The 26124-nt window shown below is 40.2% G+C and overlaps 1 protein-coding gene across 1 annotated transcript in view; it reads left to right on the top strand.

The window, feature by feature from the left end:
* CNTNAP5 (contactin associated protein family member 5) overlaps positions 1-26124 on the top strand; it is a 269753-nt gene that overhangs the window by 171007 nt on the left and 72622 nt on the right. Inside the window, exons 12-13 of the mRNA XM_023931219.2 lie at positions 7460-7579; positions 19268-19468. Of these exons, the coding sequence (XP_023786987.1) occupies positions 7460-7579; positions 19268-19468 (321 nt within the window). The remainder of the gene's footprint in view (positions 1-7459; positions 7580-19267; positions 19469-26124) is intronic.

The raw sequence follows: 26124 nt of genomic DNA, 5'->3' as shown, positions 1-26124 counted from the left end.
TTCCTGCATATTTTTTGTTCACACCATGCTTTTGGAATATGAATTTTCATTGTTTATTTTGCAATAAGTTACTGTGTTATTAATGCTTTCCCTTCAGCGGTGTTCATTTAAGAAAAGTTCTTCCCTTTGCCTGAGATTTCCTTATAAATAAGACATTGAGCATTCCTCTTTGGGACTTTCCTGCCCATGGGGGACTCACTCAGGCCCAGACTTTTCAGCAAGATGGAAATACCGAGCTTTGGGCAGCCTCTTTGATGACTCCTGTCCCTGCAGCACTACTCTTGCAATGCTCTGGGTCTCCCTGGCTGCTCTCCTGCAGCAACAGGCCTTGCAGCTGTCCCTGCACCAGCGCCAGGCTGGGGGCTGTCATTGTCACAGCCGCCTTCCAGCCACAGCAGGCAGGTGACAGGGGAGCAAGGCTTGACATGACCTTTCCTACCATGCCCAGGGGGAGCCTTGGCTTGGGTAGTAGGAGGTTGTCTAAAAACCTGGGGAAATGGGAGTCTCTCCCTGAACATCCATTCAGGTGACCCTGAGGTAAAAGGCATTTTAATTCTGTCTATGGAAATAACATATTCTTTACCAGATCAGTAAGTACATATTTTAAAAAGGGAAAAAAATAAGCTGTCTGTCATCCAGGCACGTCACAGCAGAGACTGCATTATTATGTCAAGAGCAGAGCTGTCACAGTCCAGGTTTTGAGAGTACATTTTTATGGCATTTAACAAGAAAATTGTATTTTAAGGGTGAGAATGATGATCATTCCCTGAGTTCATTGCTGTACTAATCCCTCTGTTGTTGAAATAAGAAACCTGCCATTGCATATTGCTTTATTTTTTATTTAGGAAAATCTTCTGTTCATTGCTCATTACTCCAAGTCTATAAGAGCAGATCTGTCAGGCCTGAGGTACATGAGCAGAGACTGAAATAGTCATCTCTGATCTGCCTCCAAGAGCTCTGAGTATTTTGTTGAGAATGCTTAATTTGGCCTGCTCAGCATTTATGTATATCTGTTTTCCCAAGGTCAGTCTATGGCTGGTTGAATATCCTGGCAGAATCCCCAGCTCTTACTGGCCTCTCTAGTCTAACCAGTACATAAGTTATCTCTTCTGAATACAATAATTACCACTATAGGGGTTAATACTATTCTTTTTGTCTAAGGTGCAAAGAATTACAAAACGATTAAATGAGTCTGAAATTACGTTGCCACAAGTATTCTGTCTACAGTTTTTAATGAGTTTACAATTTTTACAGATGATAAAAACAGCTCACTGCTGCTACATTTTACCTGGGAACTGGACAATGCCACCACCTCCCAATGAAATGAAGAATTCAAGTTCTTTAGGTCTCTTTAATGTGTTTTATGTATTACATCACCATAAAATGTTCTCTCCCTCTGAGAAACTGAAAATTATCAGCTACTTTCATTAGATTATGAAAATCTAATCTTGAAACAGGAATACTACAGGATTCATTTTGGTAATCATAATTACTATAGCTCTGAGTCCCTAGCTCACGTTTTATACAATGAAATCCATTTCCAAAGTAATTTGGAATACAGTCGGGACAAAATACTGGGAATTTTTGAGGAAAGTTATCTTGGTGTCCATTAAATCTGAAAAGAACAGAGTCCTCTGAAGAAAAAAAAAATAAAAATAGCGTTTTTTTTTTTGAACTTAACAGTCTTGGTGCTGTCTGTATTAGGCAGACACTGCTGGGTGCAGCAGAGAGAGATTTACCTTGCCTGGTTTTCCCAGCAGGAAAACTGAACAGTGTCACTGTAACCTTTACATTGAGTCCAACAGCAAGCAGGATTTTAAATATGGGGTAAGAGGTGCATCTTACTGGGTGAATAGCAGGTTCATTCACCCAGTGAAGAGAGGAGGTTTTTAATATGTTGCTCCTTGAGGGTTATCTGCAGAAGTTCAAGGCTTTGTAAAACGAATGGCTTTTCCTCTTTCTGTCAAAGTAGAACTGGAGGGGAAAAAAAAAAGGGGGGGGGGCTTGAAAGAGAGCAGAGATTTCATAAGTTAGGAACATGAGAAAGGAAACAGAGCTGAGAACTTAGGAGCTGAGAGCATCTAAAGGCTCATCTGCTGAGCAGCTCCACAGTAGAACAGGAACCCTGTGCTTAGCAAAGGCTGCCATGGAGATTGCAGGTGAACTTCATAGGGCAAAAGTAGGATTGTAAGCCAGATACCAATAGAGTGAGGGGCAGTCTGTGAAAAATAGGACAAAAAAAGATCTTAAATTGGAGAAATGGAGGTTTGATCTTGGAAATGTTTGTGCTCAGCCATACTACAGATTTCAGCTATGGCAGGGATAAAACGATCCTTGGTTTAAGGACTGTAATTAAAACAGATGGATGAACAGGTTCAAGATACTTCAGAGAATTGAACAGTGATGGAATTCCTCATATTTAAAACCTTTCTGGCTTGTGAAGCATATTGAATAAAGGCTGAATTTTCAGCTGCAGACCCAAACCAAGAGTGACCCTGGCCCTTTCAGACCTGACCGTGGAGTAACAGAGAGCTCTTGCATATGCTGTGGCTGCCCAGCCATAAGGATCTTGATGGAGATATTAGGAAATGAAACTCTGTAATGTTTTTATACACAAAAGGTCAAAAAATGGTTTTATTATAATGATATTAAAATCTGATAATGCTTTTCTGACACTGAAGTCTGAATCATGGATCTATAGCTTGAACCATGACCAATCAAAGTGAATCTTTACAGTTTTGCTGGGATATTTCTGTTGGGGGTGTAGTGTGTTCATTGAAAAACATGGGATGTGTACATTTCAGAGCCATAGTTTTGATCTTTGAGCTTATGAATGTTTATATTGCAGAAAATATGAGAAAACACGTAGAACTGGGTGATGTTGCTCTGACTCGGGATAAAGTGTTTATTTTGTGAATGATGATCAAAATTTGACAAATTATTTTCTAAGCGCCTGGGAAGATGAAAAGTGAGAACTAAAGGAAAAGATAGGCATTATGATCAGTGAGTAAAACTGTGCTGGAAATGAATGTTCTGATGTGGTGAGCTGTTGATCTGAAAAGCTAGTTCAGCTTGAGATACTTGAGACTGAAAGAGGTAGCTGAGGGAGAAATTTGGTATATGTGTATAAGAGAGGATGATAAGGGGCTGGGAGATAGATATCTTGAACTCTGTCAGTGCAGTGCATCCTGCACACCATCAGCACAGCCCATCCTGGCAGCTAGGCAGGAGCACAGACAGCACTTACTAGACAAGCAGCTCTTGCTCTAAAGAATAGGGCTCTCAGGCTGCACCACTTTCAGCTCTGGGAGGATTTTAAATTTCTTTGTGAAACACAGCAGTAGCCTTTAAAAAAAAAATCCTTATAGAGTAAAATGTCAGCATAGGGTCTATTCAATGTTATAACTTAGAAGTGGTTCTGGCAAAAAAAAAAAGGCAATAAAAGATATTCTTTGTGACCAAGTGAAACAGGTATTTCTGATGTATTTTCCCTTCCTAAATCTGGGACCTCGGAGTCAAGCTGTTTCTTGTTTGGTCTTTGTGGTGTAGCCAGTTAGCAGGAACAGCCCTGTGACACCTTTTACACTGGTTTTTTTGCCTCGTGCTGTACTTCACCCTAGTGCTTTTACCAGCCACAGCTGCCTGTGAGATCCATGCCGAGCTTGCAGGGGGTGGTGTGGGTTCATGGGGCTGCTGACATGGCTTTTTGTCCAGCACTGTCAGAATGCAGCTCTGGGAACCAGCCCCACCCTGCTGCCTGTGGGAGCTGCACAGCCTCTGCTGCCCGGCAGCGCAGCTCGCTCCCAGCGGAAACAGCAAGGGCTCAAAGTCCTAAACTGGGATTTTCAGTGTTTCTGGCTCACTGAAACAAATGGTGCTGGAAACCAAAATTTTATCTTCAGCAGCTGGTGTTAAGCAAAATTCGCCAAAAAAAAAAATACCCCAAAAAAATCCCCTGGAAGGGTTAGAGAAGGAAACCTGATCTTTCTTCTATGAGAGAAAACACAAGTTAAATATTTCATTTTTGGAATTATGTTTTTAAAAAAGTATTTTAAAGAGAAAACAAGCTTTGCATGAGCAGCATGTTCATGCTATTTTTGTTGTTTTGGTCCTATTTGGGTGAACATTTTACAACAAGAAAACAAATTTGAAGGAATGAAAGTATAAACACTATTGAAATACTTCGTGTATTCCATACTTCCAATGAAAAAGAAAAAATTTACTTAATTTTTTTTTAAATTATTGTTAAAAATAATGTTTGAAAATTCATGGTGGGTTCTACTCTGAATGAACTGATGAATACCTCTCCTTTATTTAAAAAGGTGAAATTACTGAAAATGCTCTTTGCCATTAAAATATGTGCACCTGTCAACAGTTCCATCCATACTTTTGGTGCTTGCTTTTTGAAAGTGGAGCCTTATTATATCTCTAAATGGTTGGTGATTCTTTAATGACAATTACAATAATGGTATCTCTAGCATTCCCAAAATGAACACAACTCCATCTACATCAGAGAAGCCTGACACAAAACAGGGCATAAATATGAAGGCAGTTTTCAAAGTTGAGGTTCTGGGGTGTTAACAGTCACAGCTGACTGGTTTTTACTTTCATATAATATTTCTGATTGCAAAAAGAGAAGAATGACTACAAAGAGGTCTTCTTTCATGGACCCATAAAGACGGCTTCAAGTTGTTGTTACTGACATTATAGGGCCTTTTTCAGCACATGGAACTGCATAACTTTGCAAGCAGTGATCTCAACAAAGGAGTTGAGCAGAGCTTGGAATAGTTGGTGCACTCAAAATGTCTGTAAGAGCATTTGCCAGTGACTGAAAAACAAAGATAATTTTCTTCTTGATGCATTATATAGAAAAAAATAGCAAAAAAAAAAAAAGAGAATTAAAATCAATGGCCCATCCACTTCCAGTCTAGAAGTGCACAGTACCAAATGCTACAGAACAGGCATGTGAAACTTTGTTTGCAGGTACAAAATTATCTGCCCACCAAAACCGCTTTTCACTAATCATGATGGAATATGTTTTATGTGCTAGAGCTCAAGGTTTATAGCCTTTTCCCATTTCTTCTGCTACTTCCCAGCATGTAGTGCTGGATTTCTCATATAACTGGAAAGCAAACATACCAGGATGGATTTTCTTCTGGCAGACATAACTGTAGTTTTATGGAAGCTTGTGTATCCTTTCAGATTTATACCAGTTGAGCACCCTTAGCCTGATTTCTAGCTCTATATAGCCTTTTTTTCCCTAAAGTTGCAGTGACAAAGGGGCCATCTAAAGGTGAGTAGATCATCTCTGTTCGAATCTGCCCACATTATTAATGGCAGAATCTTCACATCTTTCCTTACTAATTTGAAAAAAGTAGATCTGGGCTTTAGCCAAAATGACAGTCAAGAAGAAGAACACTTAGAAAGAACAAGTTGTGATGAAGAATGAGATTTGCTGTGCCAGTTCACTGACAACATATTTGTTTTATGTCTCTACCCCTCGCACCATCCTTTGTTTTCAAAAAAACTCTCAGCAAACAATTCAGAGGAAGCAATAGGCATATTCCCTAATGAGACAAGATAAAGTGTCCTGTAACGATGATGACAGCAAATTCACTAAGTGAACTGCAGTTTAAGAACTTTGCAAATTGATCAAACCATGATTCCTTGGTTGCTTACTTAATTGCCTGTTACCATCTCTCTCCTGACCTCCATATGCCCACTGCTTCTGTCAGCACTTCTGCAACTCAGGGACTCTCTGTCAGCCCCTCAGGTTGTGAACACTGGGAAAATAGGTTCTGGTTTGGGGAATTTATTTAACTTGCATATAATACATGTTCTTGGCCAGCTACCACAGTGGGAATTTAGTGATATTCTGGCCTCCTACCATGCTTGAACACATCAGGCTGTGAGGAAAAAGCTTTCCTAATTCTATTTATTATAGGATGGATGCTAATTAAGGCAGTGTCTCATCAGGTGCTGAGTACTTTAAGCAGCTTCTTAACCTTGGGAAGGATAGTGCTGTGCTTGTTTAGCACTCAGTGATGTTCTGTCGGCTGAAGATGCCTGGTCTGGCAATAAATGTGCAAGGGAAAAGCATATTTTGGTGAGTGTACAAATGATTGAATGGTGAGACTCTTAATCCACAGCCAGTTTGGACTAGAGCCCCTAGAACTGTGCTTCTATTTTGTTGGCAGAAGTGAAGAAATGTCCAGTATCTAAGTGATGAAGATACACTACATTATGGCATTCTTCAGACAAAGCTGCTTCAGGGCTCACCATTAATGCCTTTCTGAGAGTTTCATTAGAGAAGTTTCTTTAAGGGAATGAGGGAAAAGGAGGGATGTGAGTCCCTGTGTGCACAGGAGTGGCACTATTCCTGCTGCTGTGGAGCAATTGCTGTCTTCTGCAGGGACTGTGTTTAGACAGTGAGGAAGTGCTGGCCTTGCCATCAATCTCCAAAGCTCCCTGAGTTCCTTTCAGATTAAAAGAAATGAGATCTTTGCAGTTGAATTTGCAGCCTCAACACAGCAGTCATAAACTGTTACAGAGAATAATTTTGTCAGTATAATCAGGTATGTGTTTCAGCAGGTAGGGAGAAAAAAAATCAACTCTCCTGAAATGAGATTTAAGGTTGTTGTTCAAGGTTCAGGATCATACATGTGACTTTCTGGTATCTCTGGGCTGGTACCACTGGTATCTCTGTGGGAGCTTTCTCTTTGCCCCATATGAAGTGGCAGTTTACCTTTCCTGAAAATATGCCTTAAATACAAAAATTGTACTGACCTGTGGGTTTTTCTTCCTTCTTTTCTTGCTCTTGGTGGCCTGCTGTGCTTCTTTTATTAACCACTTGGATTTTCATGGGCACTGGTACTCCAAGAGAAGAATATTGATAAGCAGAGAGAAAGAGTTAGTTGTATAAAATTAGGTCTAAAGCATAAGAATATCACCATGTCTGAGCTGAGCTTTTCTGCTGGGGGACAATGGATTTAATTTGCATAGTAGACTATGGCAGGGCTTTAATGCTTCCTGTTAATCTTGCAGGGAGGGTGAGGAATGGCAAAAATATCTGTTATCAGTGTTGGAAGACTTAAGTGTATGCCTAGGTGGTAAATCATGTGCACTTGTGTGTATGTAGGTATGTCTTTGAATTACCATACATGGATGAGTATATTTACCACTCTATAACTAAATGTGTCACATTTGAAAGTTCATAGCCCTTTATTTAAGTATTTACATACTTTAATCTAATATGAAGCAAGTACCTGTATCTTTAAAGCCATCCTGTATTAAGTTCAAGGAATGCTGATTTTGAGCATGGATTGAGGCCCAAATGCAGTAAGATTTCGCATGCTAATCAGCTGTGTGCTAACAGGGTATGTTATGATATTAATTAACACAGTACTCACCTATAAGATGTGTCTGTCTGTGATGCAATCACTCTCTCTTTCTTTTAAAGCTGTCTATGAGCAATCCTGCGAGGCTTACCGACACCAAGGGAAGACATCAGGTTTCTTCTACATTGATTCTGATGGAAGTGGACCACTGGGACCACTCCGTGTTTTTTGCAATATAACAGGTAATGTTCTAACCTTGACTTGGCTGCCTGATGTCAGGTCTAATTTGATTGGAGATGGTCTGAGTAGAATGACAGACACGTCAATAATGCAGCTCAGTAGTGGGGAAGAAGCAGGGAAGTTGTAACCGGGGTTTCACTTTGAGATGTCTCCTTAAATAAAATTCATGTGAAAGCGATTTTTAAAATAAGTTTGAAGGACTTGCCTTGCTAAGTGATGTACAACAGTGTCTGAACCTTAAAAAGAACACTTCATAATATCATGACTTTTGATGTTTCTTTTTTACTAAAGAGGTAGAAACTTAGAATCCAAACCATTCTTTTGTAATTGAATGGTTTCTCTGCTTTATTCGAATACAAAGTCTGGGAATGATTATTAAACTTCTCTGACTGAGCTAGCTATAAACTAGCTGAGCTTCTAGTCTGACATAGGCAGCAGTGCACCTCATACAAGTGTGCTGCCTTTGGCACAGAGTGGAAGCTTTGATTGTCCCTGGTGTTTGCATGGAGGAGAATGCACGATGGTCTGAGGAGAAGGGACACCAAAGAGATGGATAGCAGAGCAAGAGCTTGGCAAGGTGACCTGGTGGTTGAGGCTTTTTAACTTTACAGTTCTGTAGGTTTAAAATAAGAATTGCTTCAAATGAACATACCTGTCTTGTAAATTCTCCCCTTAAGTGGGTCCTATTTTGTATACAGGACTGTCAAGCCAAGAGTATGAGAGAAGGTTACACAGCCCTGTTGTGGATGGAGATAGATGGTAGGGCTCCCTTTCTGCTTTTTATGTTTGAAATGGAGGTGAAATTTCCCACACTGTCTCCTGTTTGGCATTTTTTTGCTTCCTGTGGCCAGGTGCTGATGAAGGAATGTTTTATTACCCTTTCTAAATTGCTAATTCTGGCTGAACTACTTTGCCACATATCACCTCCACACTCAGTGCTGAAAACCGAGGGCTCAGGATATTCATATTTTATCCTTAATCTCCTTGTACTTAAAGTGCCACAAATTAAATTTTCATTTTTATTTAATTGGGCAATGATTATGTTAATTAAATGCACAACAGTTAATTATTAAGTATGTTTTTTATTCAAGTGTAACAAATATTTAATAAGATGTGTCTCCTTCACTGTTGAATCTCCTAAGAATTAAAACAGAGTTTCACCTTTCTGTCTGAATATCCTTCCTTGATCTTCAATATGGGAAATGTGCTCATTTTTATTATTTATCATATAAATATGTGTGATCAAAACATTGTCAGTGCTTTTTATCTCTGCTGAAGTAGTAGGATTTTTGACAAACACCTTGCATTTGCTTTCCTCAAATAAACTTTATCTGGCAGAAATCCAGAAGGCATATACCTGATTTTCTCTCTATCTGTAATGAACTTGCTGACATTCTTATTTTGGTTATTAGAAAAGTGGAGGTGGGGAAAACTGACAGAACTTCCTAGCCTGGAAAACTTATGCTTCTGTGTCAACTAAATATGGTTTGGGTGCCTTAATCACAAGAGCTTATTTTCCCTCTGGGAACTTCCTTCATTGTTATTCTCATAAAAATTGTTTACAGTAATCGATTAAGTGCAAAGTAGGAAAAAAAATTATGTTGTGTACAAAGGGATGGATCCTCAGTTTGTGGTTTTTTTCAGATGATGTTTCTGCTTAGTTTTCTGAAAGTTCCCCATATTCTGGGAAAGGCAAAATACAACATTCTGTGTTGTTACACTAGGTACATACAAGGAACAGAAAAAATAATATTGTTCAGTGACATAAATCTGTATCACAGTTCCTGTGAATGGAAAAATGTGGATTATTGTGAAAGTGGATGACTTCCATGTGTGGGGAGACTAAACAAATTAAAAAGATGGTTGGGGGGAACTGTCACAGGAGAGTGTGGAGATCAGAGAAAACACATAGGAATTGATTATTTTTCATCTTATGTGAGCTAGGAGACACTTAAATGATTACATAACAGGGTTTGGGAGATTTTTGTTTACTTGCTTTTTCCTGATGCAATGAATTCAACTTGAAACCAGCACAGGACAGCAAGGTGGCTGATAGATCACGAGAGGGAGTAAAACCCACCTGGAAAAAGCCCCAGTCCTGTCTGATAGACTCAGAAGGTGTAAGTAAACACAGAGGTTTAGTTGCAGCTTTCCACTCAGGCAGCTGTGAGACGATGACCATTGGGAAGTGGGAATGGGCTTCAGGAAAACCTTTTGGCTTCCTGGGGTATCTCTTCACCCTCAGAGGCAGAGGTGAGCTCCTGGGCTAAATAAATCTTTCATTTTACTCAGGCTGGCAGTTCTTTCTGTATACAGTTCAAGAAGCAGTAACCTCTTTATGCCCAAGACGTGTTCAAGCTGAAGAATTTGGAGGCGGAATGGAAAATTCAGAGCAATGATTCGTTTAGTGTTTTTAAAAGTGGAGGTGCAGAGAGCTGATGCCTTCTGGGAATTACAGTGCCTTTAATATGTGAAGGAGAAATTCAAAGAAGAAATCATCAGAAATGAGCAGCATCGTTGCATTTAAAGAAAAGTGTTTTTCTAAATGTTCACTTAATATCTTTTTAAGTATTTTCTAATTTTTTTAAAATTCTTTTTAAAGCATTTTTACCTGTTTAATTGAAGGGTTTCAGATAGAGAACTTGTTTTTAACAAGCCAGTTTTTAACTGAGACAGATGAGCACCAGATTTCTTGCATATTGGTGTCTGGTCATAGGTATCCAGTGTTTGATGTGGATATGGAAATATCAACATTACAGGTTAGTTTACAGTGTTTGTATTTGAGTGTTTTTTCTGCAGCCTGTCAACTTTAGCAGCCCACTGCTGAATAGAAATTCTGAACAAAGCAGAAAAGTGTGATTGTGCGTGTTGAGAGGGAATTGGACAGTTATACAAAGAGGGAGACAGAGATAAGGGAAAGAAAATGTTACAGGGAGAAAAAAAAGAAAAAATGTATTAAAAAAAATAAAGTAAATTTTCAGCATGGCAAGAAATTTAACGGTAGTGTCACAGAATATCTGATGAATGGCTGATGCTAGAGTGGCTAAATGTACTTATCCACTGTCTGAAGTGGCTGAAAAAGCAAGGTGACAAAAACTGTAGATGACGTGCTGCTATTCAATAACATGCTTATTGGTCAAGAAGGGAGAAGAGCATATGAAGCACTTTAAAAGGATCTTACCTTGCAGGCTGTTTATTTCTACTGAAGGTAAAATATGTTGTTGAAATAGGACATTGTCAGGAGCACTAATGTACCTAATCAAAGGCATAGAAAGATGTACAAAGGGAGGTTAAAAGTAAATAATCCATGACTATTTAGAATGGGAAGACTCAAAGTGACTGGGCCTCACCGACAGAAGCAATGCTCATTTTCATTTTCTTACAATAGGAGAAGAGAGACAGTTCAATGACAATGAAAGACAAAAACCTCAAAACTAGATCTAAAAGGAAAAGACAGCAGCTTATTAACATAATGTTTTCTTCAGCTTATATACCCGTTGTACACAAAGCAAAGTCACTTTCACAGGGAAATTCATCAGTTGTAAGAAACACTGAGGAATCCACAGCAAATATGCCCCTGTGTGTGGGGAGGTGAACCAAATGCATGTGTCCAAGCCATGACTGGATGTAGTTGGATGCCATGGAGGATTCCACGAGGATGTGAATGGGTCCATACAGGGATTATTAAATTGGGGTGGGTGAACTGAGTGCTGTGGGAACACATCTGGCATGTTTCCAGGGCCATCCACATGGGAATGTAAGGTAGCTATGCACGCTTTTCCTGGGTCTCCAATCATCCATGGAGGTCTATGGCCACGCCTTTTTGACATGAAGTGGAAGAAGAATGTTTTGTGTCATACTTTGGGGTAATGAACAGCCACTGGGGCTGGGAAAGGTTTTCCTTGTAGGCTGGTTGTTTGACAGCCCACTTGAATTAATCTTAATTGAAGATTCATAACAGTCAATAGAAAAGATGACTGATAGACCCTATGAACCTCAGGTCTGGCAGTCTTTCTATCATTGTAAGGCTCATTTTTTTTTCATGCTGCTTAGCAATCTATTGGTCTGTCTGGAGTACTACTTAAGTGCTAATTACTATGTTCTCCAGGACAAAGTCTATAGACATGCAAACTACCTCCATGTGCTTGTTTTGCTGTCCTTCTTGATAAGTGGAATGACCTTTTGTCATCTCCTTCTGAGTAAATTTTACCCTTGAAATCTGAAAGATTTGCTTACACTACACCTGAGTCATCCTGTCACTGGAATTCTCTACTGATGCTGTTTTACAGTATTCAGACCCTGGGCTATCAAATCAATAATGCTTTGAAATTGCCATGGCTAGATCAATGGTACAGTTTATCTTTGCCAGATATTTTTCCTGTCCTCAAATAGTTTGCCTTTCCTTTCTTCCCTTTTTTTTTCTTCCAGGGTTGCAGTCAGGGGAAGGATGCAACCTTATCTCAGGTCTTGCTGTTGTTCCAAGATCTGTTTTTGAAACTGCCATAATGAAAAAAAAACACGTTAATTAACAAAAATATATCTTTACTTGTTGCAGATCATTTTTGTTTTGTAGTCTCATCTCAAAGTGCAAATACTGCTAATTTCTCTGGTGCAGGAAAAAGAAAGTTTTACTTTCTGTCTCAAAAAATGTGTAGAAACTGTCTCTAAATCTCAGAAAAAATGATTCCAATAAGATGTGAAGTAGATTGTCAAAGTTATACTTGGAATTTTTTACAAATTGTGTCTTTGTTTTTTTCTTTCAGCTAACAATGATTAAGATTTTTATTCTTCCATATAGTACATATCCCCATTGATATTCCTAAAACAATCAGCTGTATTATTGTCCATGGCATCCATCTTTCCCTTTGTTTCCACATGTGAATCTCAGCTCATCTGCTTATATAATTCCTTAATCTATTTTGTATAAGAAACAAATTTTACTTTTACTTTGTATAGCGATTACACAGATGCAGGAGTCACCAGGTACTCAGCCCTTTTTGCATTTCTTGTGAACTCGGGAAATTGTCCTGTGAAAAGGAGGACTGCCCCTGGACAGGCTGAAGCAAGAACAGATAGGAGGAGGTCATGCCCTCAATTCTGCCTTTAATACCTACAGCTGCAGGAATTTGGAACAACAATTTAAATGGTCAAACTCCCTTTATCCTGTATCTTACTGTCTGTAGTTGTGATTGACTTTATCACAAGAGAAAACAACAAACGGAAATTCCTTACAAATCATTTACTGCTGTTTAGATTAAAGGCAGCCCTTAAAGATTTACAGTTTATCCCTCAAACACTACAGGTCTTTTGGCACATTGTAGTTTTGACAATTGATGTTTCTCTTTTGAATTTTCATTAAATATTCTTTCAGAACCTTATAGAACTAAAAAATCTTTAATGTGAATATTATGTCAAAGGCAATGTACTGTCAACAGCTGCCTTGCTGCTTTCAATGAAATTGTTGTTTTTCAGATGACTATCATGGCAGAAGTCCTGAAGGCTGCCTTCAGTGTCACATTTACAGGTGGCCCCTAAGGAAGTTCTAGTACTGAAGAATGTAACTAGGTTTTTTTTCACTAGCCATTACTTTTTACAAAACTTTTAACAAAAAGTTTACTGCAACTTCACGTCTCTCCTGCCACATCTGCAGTGCTCAGCAGTTGGAAGTAAGCTGTGGCTCTGTCCAAGTCCCTCCAGGCGTCTCGGCTGCAAGGGGTGGATGAGTGTGCCCCAGCCACGGGTGTTTCCTGCCATGCTGGAGCCCTGCAGGTGTCATGCCCACCCTCCCGCTATGGCAGCTGAAGAACAGCAGGTTTGCTGTGGCCTCTTCTTGTCTGCCAGGCTCGTGCAGTTCTGAGCCATCACAAGACATGTGGAAAGCAGAAACCTGCTAAGAGTCTCAGCACTCGCCCTAGATGAAGGAGGCTGAGGCAGAGAGGGCTGCAGAGCTGTCAGAAGTGAGTTGCAGTGAGTGGAGAAGTGTCCACTTGGCACTGGGAAGTAGATCAGTGACCGTCTCTTCAGTTCTCGGGGAGGAATGTTTCTTACTGCTCACTGTGAGATACCCTCCCTGTATTAAGGTAGAGCTGAAATGCAGGAGCATCGGGAAGCAGGCTGGCATCACAAGGGTTTGCCAGCTCTGGGCTTCTGCACAACATGGGGGAGGAGGGTGAAAGGTGTCACAAAAGTGGTGTCTTGTTGTCAGACATCAGAGACATCTGGTATGGTCATTCTGCTGAGTGTTGCTTTGAATGCATTGCAGTGCTTCTGTACTGGATGGACATGGCTAAATCAGAACTCAGGAGAAAGCTGATCAGCAGAAAACAAGCTGCAGAAGCATGTATTGCTGGGTCAGCCAGCAGAAATAAAAAAAAAAGTAGATACAAAAATAATAATGGCTTTCAGAGAAGACTCAGAAAACACTTCTTTGGAGTCAGTGAATTAAAGCTGTTTGTGATAAGAAATTGGTCTTTTAATGTCCTTTGAGGGGAGTGTATATTAGAGCAGCTGGGTCAACCTGCCACTGCAGCTTAGAACAGTACAGTGTTTAAGAAGGAAAGTCTTGTCTTTTTTGTTGTTCTTTTAGTTATAGGTACAGCATTCAGGATAAAATTTGGCATTCATTGTGGAGCAGTATGAAATAAATGCATTGTATGAGCTCCGAGAGTTATTTTTTTCCTCTCATGTAGCATTTACCGTATGTTTGGCTTGTTGGCAATTTAATCAGTCTGAATAATCTTGTTTTGTGACAAACCTCCTAAATCACAAAGGAATGATGCAGTTTGTATGGGTGGAATGTGCTCTACAGGGATATTTCAAGTTGAAGAATAAAAATGAGAATTAGACAATACAGAATTCATTGAAAGCCAGTTTTCCAGCTGCTCTAATTTCCCACAATTTAATTTGTGTGCCGTCAAAAGCAACTTGGAGGATTCCAGCAAGATGATAGAACTATGGGCTAGGCTAAAGAGAATCTAAAATGTGCTTAATGCATTGCACTCCCATGCTGTAAAAGCATCTCCTAGGGCCAAATGCAGACAGCAGAATATCCTAGTGAATTGGACCATTAAATAAAACTGTGAAGTCATAAAGCTGTAGCATTACCCTGAAATTAAAGCATTGTCACCTTTGAATTATGGAAATAATTTAACAAGCATTTAGGAAATCTGCTTTTCAAGGCTGCATTTAACTATTCCACATTATACAATAGAAGATGTGGCTGCAGTCTCCTGCTTGGTTTTGAATGACTTCCAGCTTGTGTTTGGTTTGAAATTTAACCAAGCTGAGAAAGTAATAAAAGAGTGGAATGGAGTAATAGAAGATAAAAATAAACAGTAACCTATGCCTGGACAAGAGCTTTTTAATTCTCATTGCAGATTCACAAGTGCAAGGAGAGCTCATTAAGTGGGGTAAACAGGAAACAAATGTGTAGTATGGACAGATGTAAAAATATAATGATAACTTCTGGTTGGAATACATGATAAGAGAGCTTTATCTGTGTAGTTTAACAATTTCCAGGTATGGAAATGACTAGAAGGGGGTAGTGGCACTCAGCTTGGTTTGCATCTGTGATTACAGTGTCGTTGCTTAAAAACATCATGTAAACAAAACAGAGCAAAGAGTAAATAAAAATCCTTGCATTATGACTCAGGATCAAGTATTTGAAGGCCTATTTTCAAAAGCTGTGGGTATTACTGGTGTAGAGGTGTGCCATTAAAAGCAAATGCCAAACACAGAGCTAAGGTGCAGACAGATGTTGCATTGTTTGCTGGAGTGATCTGTGGGCACGTTCAGATGGCAGCTACGTGTCTTACACAGGTCCTGAACCTGCCTGAAGTGCCAGATCACAGATCAGTGTCAGGAGGCTTCAGAGGACCTGTCAGTCGAGTAGTGAGGGCAGAATGCCCTGACCTCATTCTGAGGCAGGCTGGGGTATTTTGGGAGCAGCCCTAGCTAAACTTGTCAATTTGAGAAAACAGAATGATCTTTTTCTGATCTTTGTTGCCAAGCTTGAGGAGGGGAAACTGGGGTTTGAATAAACCCCAAGGGCTGATCTGAAAGGTGATGATCTTCAGAAGAAATGCTGGGATTATTTTTGAGTGGTCTTCTGATCTGTGGAAGCAGATGCAATGATCTTGGAATGGTCTTGGAATGGTTCAAAGATTTACTGCCCTCCAGCTCTTAGTAACTTCTCTCTCAACCAGTGGAGATGCAGGAGGGAGCAATTTTGGCTCTTCTACTCTGTCCAAAGCAATTGAAAATTTAAGTCATTTTCAGTCTCATTTGCTGCATTTAAACAAAAAGGTTTCCTTTTGAAAGAAGGAACTTTGTTTTCTGAGCTGCTTTTACTGTGATGTGAAGGTAATCCTCTGTTCTTGTAGCAGGTTGTGTTTGACTTTGTTTGCATTCCCTTGCCCCTCCAGACCTCATGTGCTGCTTTCTGAAATGGAAGTACTCCTTACTCCTTCCCTGGGAAGTGGGAAGAAACATGACTGAGATGGTGGAATAGATTTCTCTTCCTTTTCATCCTCTTACCTTGTTGCCACCAGCTCTTTTGTATCCGTGCTGCCCTTCTGATCTGAGGTTTGCTTGCTGGTGGCTGTGACTTTCCTGTCACTAGATCAATGAGAAAACCAGATTTTTTTTTGAGAGGCTGAACTGATGGTCATCTTTACTTCAAAGGTGAAGCACAGAGGGTAACTTTGAAATGACCACTAAAGAATAGATCTGGTCTGTAGAGGAATTAAGCCTGACAGACTAGGCATGTGCAGATTAGAAAATCTGAAATTTAATAAATTCAGAATTCTTCTCTTCTGCTATAACTTTTTTAATTCCATTATGATATACCTGCTAAGTCACAATTACTTTGACTACAGAAAGAAATTTGATTTGTTTTTCCTTTCCCTTTGTAAGCAAGAGGATGGAAAAAAAGTCATCTTATTTCTAAATGATCTTGTGGAGAAAAGTCTAGAATGTCAAAGTTCACATCTCAGGACAGCTGTGTGCAGCTGTAATGATAAGACTGCTGAAAATTAATGAACAATGATAGAGGAAGATAAGATGAAGACCTGTCACATTGCCTGTCCAACACTCCTGTTAATGAGCGCTGGCCGCTTAGAGTATGTTTGCTGATACCTCATCAAACCTTATTTTAAACATGTCAATTAATTATATTTCCAACACTTTTTTTGGGAAGACAGCTTTGTGCTATGCTATTTTTAATCAGCTTTTCTTAGTGATTGTTCTTTGCTTCTAAATTGCTAGCACTTGATGCTTTAGACTTTTCAGGTACCCACATGGCACCTTTCTTGATGCACAGCCTGGAAAGTACAGCAGTGTTAACCACTGTACAACTAGAGCATTAGGCTGCTCTACTTCCTGAGCAGCTCTGTAGACACTATTGTGAGCATTGATTTTATTGCATTTTCTTAAAATTATGTTCAGAACTCTCAGTGGGGAGGTGCTTTTGACAGCCCACCTGGAATTTTTATTCCATCGTGTCCTGGTGTTATGTCTCACACTATCAGCAATTCGGTGTTTGTCTTTTTAGCAGATATTTCAGTTAAGGTAGATGTTAAACTTCTGTCAGCTTCTGTGAGAGGAAAGTTAACTTACCCTCAACTGCTTTTGAAAAATCCACTCTGTTCTTGTCAATATTGCCTTCAGAGAGCAAAAGAAAACAGGGACTGGCTGATAAGGATCACTACTTTAAGATGTACAAGAAGTCTGTTACGAAGTCACTGAAGTACATTGTGTTGGAAGCAGTATATGTGCAGGACTGTGCATGGTATTGTGCTACTGTTCACTGTGGTTACAACAACTGGGACAAGTATTATAAGCAATAAATTTGCAGTATTTCTTATCATTTAAATCTGAATTTTGTGTATAACATGTTGCAGCAATGTTTCTTTGAGCTCCAACTCCAAGGGCCCACAAGCAGCTCCCTGAAGTCTGTGAGAACCACAGAATTGCAGACTTATGAGCAAACTGTCTGTCTGCCATCACAGAAATGATGGGAAGGTTGTGCATGAATGTGTGGTTTGCTGTGTGTAAACTGTCCTTACAGTTAATGCAAGTTAATTTCTCTGTGACTTGCAGCCAGGTCTTGGAACAGACCTCTTTAGATAGTCTCCAGATGGCTGTTGTTGCTTGCCTGTCATCTGAATGCCTCCATAACAACAATCCATTAAATCATTTGAGTGTCTTAGCACAGACAGTCCATTTAGGAGTTTTATACACCTATTAGCATTCTGTTGAAGTAATCAGGGGGATATATTTGTAGCTCCGTGAAAAATACTTCCACTGCAGTGCATTGTAGTGTCCACAGAGCTATTTGTCTCATCATACCCGTGTATTGGGGAGTTACTGGAAAGGTCAGGCTCTGCAAGAACTCAGGCTAGGTAATGTGGCAAAACCATCCAAATCCTTAAATACACAGTTTTTAAGATCATCTTAGCAAAGATGTGATTCATTGTTATCTATCTGATGAAGTATAAATAACAAAATAGAAATCTATTGCCTAGATCTTCTTCCTCTGTGTGTTTCTGCAAGTGAGATCAAAATCTCCTTCTCATCAAATGACTGAAAATTGCTGCCTCAAATTTTTACCCTGTCAGTATCTTGTATCCTCCCTAGGCAAGCAGGGTCTTTGATAAAAAGAAAATTTGCTGCATGTGACTCTTACTAATAATGTTGGGCATTTACAGGGCTCAGTCCTGTGAATCCTCATTGAAGAGCTTGTCTTTAATTCTGTGTTGGCTCAGCAAATTGGCAGTTCAGGTCGTCCTTTCTACCTTGCCCATTGTTACACCAGAACCAGCTGGGAAAAAGCCTCCCTGGAAGCCAAGTGCTCCCAAGTGTGGTGTTCTCATTATACCAGTGCCAATGCAGATTGTGAGCTGGGTTGTAGGGTGCAAGTAGTGCTTGAGCCTACATTCTGCTTTCTGTCACCTACACAGTCACTGGCTCTGCCAGTAAATGAAATGAAGGAAATGAGAATGGGCTCCCCAGCATGGAAAAGCATCAATATTTAGAGTTAACTACAGATGCCAAGTCATATGGTGTTCTGTACCATCATCCAAGTAGGGCATCACTCAACTTATATGCAGAAAAATCTGAGAACAGAGTGAAATGAGTGATCTGACTTCCAGCTGGGTGGTAAGAACATACTCTCAGTTTAACTTTCTGGCAAGAGATTGTGCTTTTTGCTCATGGCGAGTTTGTGCAAGCTCATCAGCTGCAGTTCTCTGCTTCCATTTGTTATTACAACAGCATGGGCTGTGCTCTCAGGCAGAAGGTGAACGTTACCCCCATGAGCCATTATTACTATGTGTTTTCTCTCAAAGACAAAGCCAGTTGAAAAATATCTAATTTTATACAGATATCTGATAGTAGAAGAAGGTGAAGGTCTCTTGTGCTTCCCAGGAAGATTGTAGTTTCTCTCTTGCTCAGCAGGCAGTGTAGTGTTTGCTTGAGCTGGTTCAGGGAGAAACATCTTTGTGGGCCACACTGACCTTTAATGAAGACAGACCTATTGGTGATCATCACAAAGTGCCCATTTTGGAGCCTGAGGTCCTGCTGATGCTCTGTCCTCCGCACTAAAATGTTACATTTCTGTTGTTTTTTTGGTTCCTTGTTTGTTGGAAGTGTTTTGCTGTTAACCTCCTGTTCAATTGTTCTTCATTTAACAGAAGATAAGATCTGGACTGCAGTGCAGCACAACAGCACAGGGCTGACCAGAGTGCAAGGAGCTGGTCCAGAGAAGCCCTACACCATGTCCTTCAACTACAACAGCAGTGCAGAGCAGCTGGAGGCTGTGATAAACAGTGCTGAGTACTGTGAGCAGGAGGCATCCTACCACTGCAAAAAGTCACGGCTCCTCAACACCCCGAGTAAGTGTCACCATCGCAAATCTTTCCTTCTTAACTCCTACTGATTGTACAGCAGGTACAAACCACGCTGCAGCTGAGGAGAAAAAAAAACAAGCAACAAACAAATAAAAAACCCCATATTATAAGTGGCAATATGGAATAGAGTGAAAAACCTTTTACTGTTTGGGGTTCTACTGTGCAGTGCCTGTGCTCTGGTGTGAGAGGGTCTGAGCTTGTCAGAGGAGTTTTCACTCTGTAAGTTCATGCATGCCCAGACTGAAAACTTCTATGATGGAAAGTGCTACCTAGTGCATTTAGCTGATGGCAAATAGATGTGCTTATTCATTTACAGTTTTTACCTGTATATTAAAGATAGAAAGCATCCAGATTGCTTCAGACTCAAAATGTTATGTAGGGGAGGGGTGTAACCTCTTCTGAGTCCCACAGCCCTGAATATGATGTTTAAGGTGCTTGGTAGTACAGTTTCTGGGGCAAAACTAACCTTCCCCTTGCAATAGAAGGACTGAATTTTTCCCCCTTGTCTTAACATAACAGAAAAAAAGAAAGCAGAGGGTCTCATCAGTTTTTCCTGCAGTACCAAATTTCCAGTGGCTACTCAGGATTTTGGCTTCCAGTCAACTCTGTTTTAATGTCAGGATTTTATGTTTGTTTATCTGGAGAGATGAATGACATTAAGGGCAGACTTCTGACTGTCTTCAAAAATCTCCTGTTACTTGTAATGTCTGTATTGTCCTGGTGATTATTTGATTAGCAACTCTTAAATTTGTTTGTAGTTTAGAAAAAAGACCATGGCTAGCCTGAAGGGGAGCTTGCAGTAGGAGTTACTATTGTATTTAAAAACACCTTGCCTAATGAGATGTGTCAAAACCCTCCCAGTTCCAGCAAAGTTACTGTAACGCTGTTGTAAACTGGATGTTTATGGATCCGGTAATCAGATGCCTTACAGTCAGTTTAATTTTAAAAGCTGTGAATTATGTCTTTTGTTATCATCAGATTTACCAGCCAAGAATTGCTTGTATTGCTAATCTTTTTTTAAAGACTGAAATGTTAATATCAGCATCCAGGGTAGAACACAAAAGGAAAACAAAATGTGGGCGTAACTGCTCATAAAGAAGTGGAATTAATGTCTTACAAGTACTTTCAGTGTTGCTGGCTTCTGTATCCCACACCACACTCGATGTGGCATAAAGATAATACCCCGCAGAGGCTATTTCCAAAATGTTGTTTTAAGGATGAATGCCACAATATTAGAGCAGGTTTGCATGTGTTTATTTTTGCACATTTCTGTGAGGCACTTGGTCATGTGTATGCAGGAATGTACACTACAAATGTATTTTGAGATACCTCTTGTATGTGGGGCCTCTCTAAAGCTGGGGACACTTCCTAAGAATCAGAACTTTTTTGGTAAAGATAATCTTGTGTAAATTGACATTGTGTAAACTGTGCATCCTCAGGGCTAAAGCTATCAAACAACAGGCAGACTGGCTAAGAGGGCTCCTGACAGGCAGCTCATCCTCTGCTTGTCCAGGACCAAAGCTGTGGCTGATTCCTCAAGGGAAAGGATGTGGGGATGGCGTCCAGCAGTATGGCTTGTGCTCTTGCAGCTGGTGCAGTGCCACTGTGGTCCTGACAGTTCACTACACAAGAATTGCACAACTCATTTAGTCTTTACTGCAGCTTCAGCTGAGAAATAAAAAAAATGAAGTTGCAGTCTAGTGCTGTGCATGTGGCAGATACCATCATTTTTTCCCTCTTTTTTTTTTCTTCCTTTTGTATGCTTTTTAATTACACTTCTGAATTTTCCTGAGTTCTTCTTTCATCCTGAGTTTCTCAGTAGTCTCAGGCGTTAGATCTGGCAAGATGTGAAACATGCTCAAAAATAACATTGCAGTTCTTGAAATGACAAGATAAGGGCAATTTTTTCTAAACTGAGTATTAAGTATTTTTGTAGAAAAGCATTATTTTCTCCAAGTTCCATTAATTGATACTAATTTTGTAGTGAAATGCTGTTGTATTACAGAGGAACCTAGAGACCAAGTAGTGCTGAATACTATAGGTGTCTTGAAGAGTTACAGGACTTAAAGAATTTCCACTCCTAAACTTGAAGATGAGCTACAAGCGAGAGTGGTCTCAGGATGTTTTGCTGGACTTGATGCAGAAGGTTCTCACCTATGTTGTTTTTGCCAGATCTGGGGCCAGAGCATCAGAACAAAGATCAAAACTCTTGGGTTTTGTTTCTTCATTTGACCTAGACTTCTGCATGCCTGAAGCACTGTGTTCCTTCCGTGCTGCCAGGGTATCTTAATGTGTAATTGCTGCTAATGAGCAACACTTCAGCTCTGACTGTAGAATTCAATATGCAATGACATGTAGTAATAACAATACTGCATCCATAGGCCTGCAGGAAATGTTACCTGACCTAATCCAGCTTGCTGAGTGTCTCCACTCATTATTACCTCTGGACTGAGCCCAGTGGCAAATGCCTGATGGAAGGGCATCTCCCAGAGGTACAGCTAATCCTGACAAAGTTATAAAAATTCCACTTCCTGCAAGAAATCCGATCCATTTCTGAGCTTACTTTTATTCTGGGCTTTGCTCTTTTCTTCCTCCCCCCCACCAAGGAGATGGAACATATTATTAGGATGTTACAGCTGATAGCACCAACACACCAAATCCTTGTCTTCAGGATCTAAATACTGTCATGTTTCACAGAGAAGCAATAAAACCATTTCTCTTTCCTTTTGCATCATAGTGCAAAGATGTATGTTGTTGCATAGCAATTTTGGCTTTCACAGCTTTGACATGGGGCAAATGGGACAAGCAAAGCATTCTGGGCTGCCTCAGAGAAAAGCTCAGGGAGGCTTCTGGCTTGCATAAAATTTTTCCAGTTTATATCAAGGAATTTCTCTTTCTTCTTTTGCTACTCCCTCCTGCCCTGAAGACACAGGCATCCTCAGCGGGTATGGCTGAGCAGAGTATCCCCATTGAGTTTCTTGGATTTACATCTGCAATGTGTCAGACATGCAATCTGGCAGTTTGCAGAGGAGTTTACTCATCTCCACCTCCTGCTGTCTGGAACAGCCTTATTGGTTCTCCCTGTCATACTACAGCTTAGCTGCAAGCATGTCTTTGAAAGCAAAAGTTAAATTGCCCTGAACTGTAGTTTTGTACATCTCTGCCGTCAGTCAGATTTTCAGGAGGTTTGTGAACACCTCAAATTATGTCTGTTCATCAAGGCATAGCTGACTTTCTTGAGAAGGTGGCAAAGGAAACTTGTATGACCAGAAATCACAAGTCTCGGGTGATTTTCACAGGCCTGTTGGAGAAATAACCACATAACCAGATAATATATAACCACATAATCACTTAATCAAATAATAACTCACATAACCAGAGCAAATCTGACAGTTGGCATTAATTAGGAAAGTAATCCACACTCTTAGGAAAAGATTGCAGACTTATCCTTACAAGTAGAGGCCAAGTCAAGCTAGCAGGAGAGGAGTGGGTTGGGCAGGAAGGCTGAGCTACTTCTAAATTTCTCTGTATTCTGAGAAAATGAAAAGAAATTTAGCCTCCCAGGGCTTTGATTTCCTTTCTTCATGGAGCACCTCAGGCAATACCTAAGGAGAACATGTGTACAAGGATAGATCCCTATGTGCAGATGCATGTTTAATTAAGCTGTTAATATACAAGATGCTTGAAAACATTAACTGAAGGAACCCCCAGCTCTTGACTGAATTTTCTCAGTTTTCTAGAAGCGGTGGGTGGACTCAAATGCTTTTCACTTGGGAAGCTTCCTCACATCCACCTTATCAGGGACTTAGCACAGTGACGGCTATATCAGTGGCAGCATAGCTTGCTTTACAATACTTGGCTGACAGTCTGTCAAGTTCATAGCACATTTGTGTAGGCAGGGACTGGGAAAAGATCAGTCCAAGAGCAAAATCAAAGAAATAGGAATGTCTGTAGGTGGTCGGGTTTTCCTGACTTCTTCCTTATTTTTCTCTTTCCAGGAGAACTCCTACACCATGTCACCTTAAGCTTTGATTTCAAACATTGTTCCTAAACTACATCCATCCTAAACTACACACCTCTTCCCTGAACTTATGTTCTGTCAAGTCACACTATCATATGACTTGCACCCAGGTTTCCACCTCCTCTCCTCCCCTCTGGCTCCCTGCTAGTCCCAAATCTCAGTGCCAAGCTGCACCCGGTGCTGTCCCACAGTGTGACCCCTTCTGCCAGGCAGCTGGTTGCCCTCACTGGTGAACCACTGCATTTGCATTTTATAACTCTCTGTTGGAGGGAAAGATGTAGTGCTGCCTCACAGCAGGGAGCACATTATAATTTCTTCATTTAGACTTCATTCCATTGCTGAGACAGGTCAACTTTTTCTATTTTTCTGTATCTATGTTGCTAGAGCTTTGTCTGTGCAGGCTCCCTCCTTAGCTCCAGATGAGGCCAGTGATGTGAGGGCATAAGGTGCTAAGAAATCTCCTTCAGGGTTCTTCCTTCAGTAGTGGCTGCTGGAGAGATGCAGCTAAAGGTGAGTACACAAGTTGATGTCTTTAGCACATCCCTCAGTGATGGGATGTCCCCATCACCCACAGTTGCTCAAATAAGGGCATTAGGGTTTATGCTATTGCCAATCCCTTTTAGTATCCACTATGGATCTGTTGCTCATAAACTTGTCTAATCACTTTTTGAACTTTATTAGGCTGCCTGCCCTGAGGCCTCCTAGGAAAACAAGTTCCAGGAGTTCCCACTTGCTGTTTTACAGAACTGCATTTTTTTAATGCTTTTTTAACTACTGTTTTGCTCAGTACAGTGAGTTCTTGTATTACAGGATGCAGTGGAACACAGTTTTGTGCTCATCCAGAGCTTTTATAGTGCTTTTAGTTACTCATCTAGGACTTTCACTGGCTCTAGTATTTTTTCACCTGAATACATATAGTTTTTGGAGGTTTGGTTTGACCAGGGTTTCACCACTTTAGAGTAAATATTTTTGAAGAAAGGAGTCTGAAGCCTGGGTGCTGATGGAGTATTTTACATAGATGTATCAGGAGGTGGTATAAAATGACCCATAACAAGCAGTCATTTACAAATGAGGTTTTCCTCACTAGTATTTTATTCCTTTAAAATATAATTTCCAGTTTATCATTCTAGTACTTTCAATTGTTAATGCACTACCAGGGCACTATTTGTTCTTGTACAAAATAACTTTAAATTGTTATTGCTTTACCAGGAGACTATTTTTCATTGCACAAAATAACATAGAACAGGGCAGTCTGCCCTCAAAAAGTGGCTCATGTTGAAGGAACGGTGGATAGGTGGCAGGTGTGGATTGTGTGCTGTGATTATTCTTGGGTAATTAGGATCCCTTTTTTGAGAATGATTGACTTGCCATCTGTGTTTCCATCACCATACCTTGTCTCTCCCCCCAGAGTGGCAGTGACAGCTTCTCACAAGCACAACTTCAGACAACTTGTGTTGTATTTGGAGACTTTGGAACAGAGTTCACCACAGTAATGCAATAAACCCCCTTTATTTGTGGGCAGAGATTTAGAGGCCATTTTTAACAATGCTATGTTGGTTTATGTGTGCAGCTGATTAAAATCTAAGGAATCTAAGCAGAATACAAAAGCTGTGGCATGGCAGAGGTAACTTGGCATGGAGCCTGCACACACCTGTGAGTAGTGGAAATACCATTACTCCAGTTTCTGACCCTTTTTTTCTCTTGCTCTATAGCATCCTCTGTGGCTGGCAGGGAGGTACAGTGTGCTGGAGCTGCCAGGCAAGGAATGGCAGCTACTTGCTGCCATTAATAAATAAGTCCTTGCTCAGGCATACACTGTATGGTTTCTAACGCAGTGGAAGGAAAGCATATTCACTCCTTGAAACCCACTGCAGGAGAGAGCAGGCTGATAATGGTACCTGACATCATTCTGCAGTGGCACCAGCAGGGCAGGACTCTCCTGGGATGGCTCCAGTGAGCACTGGAGCATCATTACCTGTGTTTGCTGTAGACACAATGTGTCAGGTGAATTTTAAAAAGCACTTCCTGAAGTGAGGACTGATGAAGTAGTGAGGGGAGAGCTGTGGTTAACTCCTGTTTGCTTCTATCAAATACATCCTTCATACTTCTGCTGTCACTGAATATTTCTGTTGGTTCATTTTGTGTGTTTGTTTTGTTTCTTTCCTTTCCTTGAATGAATTTATTTTTGTGAGTCTAAGGCGAAATTTTGGAATTATACTCATTTTATTTCATCAAATTTCATTTCATTTGACACATTTTACAGTTTACACAGAGAATGTATTTGCACTCCAAGCTAAATACATCTACTGTGTTCTACTGACATGGAAATTATCTTTTCCAGTGTACAGAAAGCTTGACCAGGGACATTAATAGGTATACAGGTACATAGGACAGGTAAATGAAATGTAAATCTAGGCAACAGATTTTGAGCCTCGATTCTGGAATTCATTGCATACACTATTATTGGTGGTTCTATGAGGAAGTCAGTGCTGTGAACTGATGCTTCAAGATGTTTACTTGACCTCTACAATTTGCTGGTTTGGGAATTTTGATCCCAAAGAAATTCTGGCTTGGAGTAAAGTCAATGATATCTTTTGTTCAACCTGTGAAACCTGTGGGA

Source organism: Cyanistes caeruleus, chromosome 7, assembly GCF_971803275.1.
Source record: "Cyanistes caeruleus chromosome 7, bCyaCae1.hap1.1, whole genome shotgun sequence".
In the NCBI taxonomy this organism is placed as follows: domain Eukaryota; kingdom Metazoa; phylum Chordata; class Aves; order Passeriformes; family Paridae; genus Cyanistes; species Cyanistes caeruleus.
The sequence above is the reverse complement of the archived record's forward strand: the minus strand, read 5'-3'. Positions and strand labels throughout refer to the sequence as shown.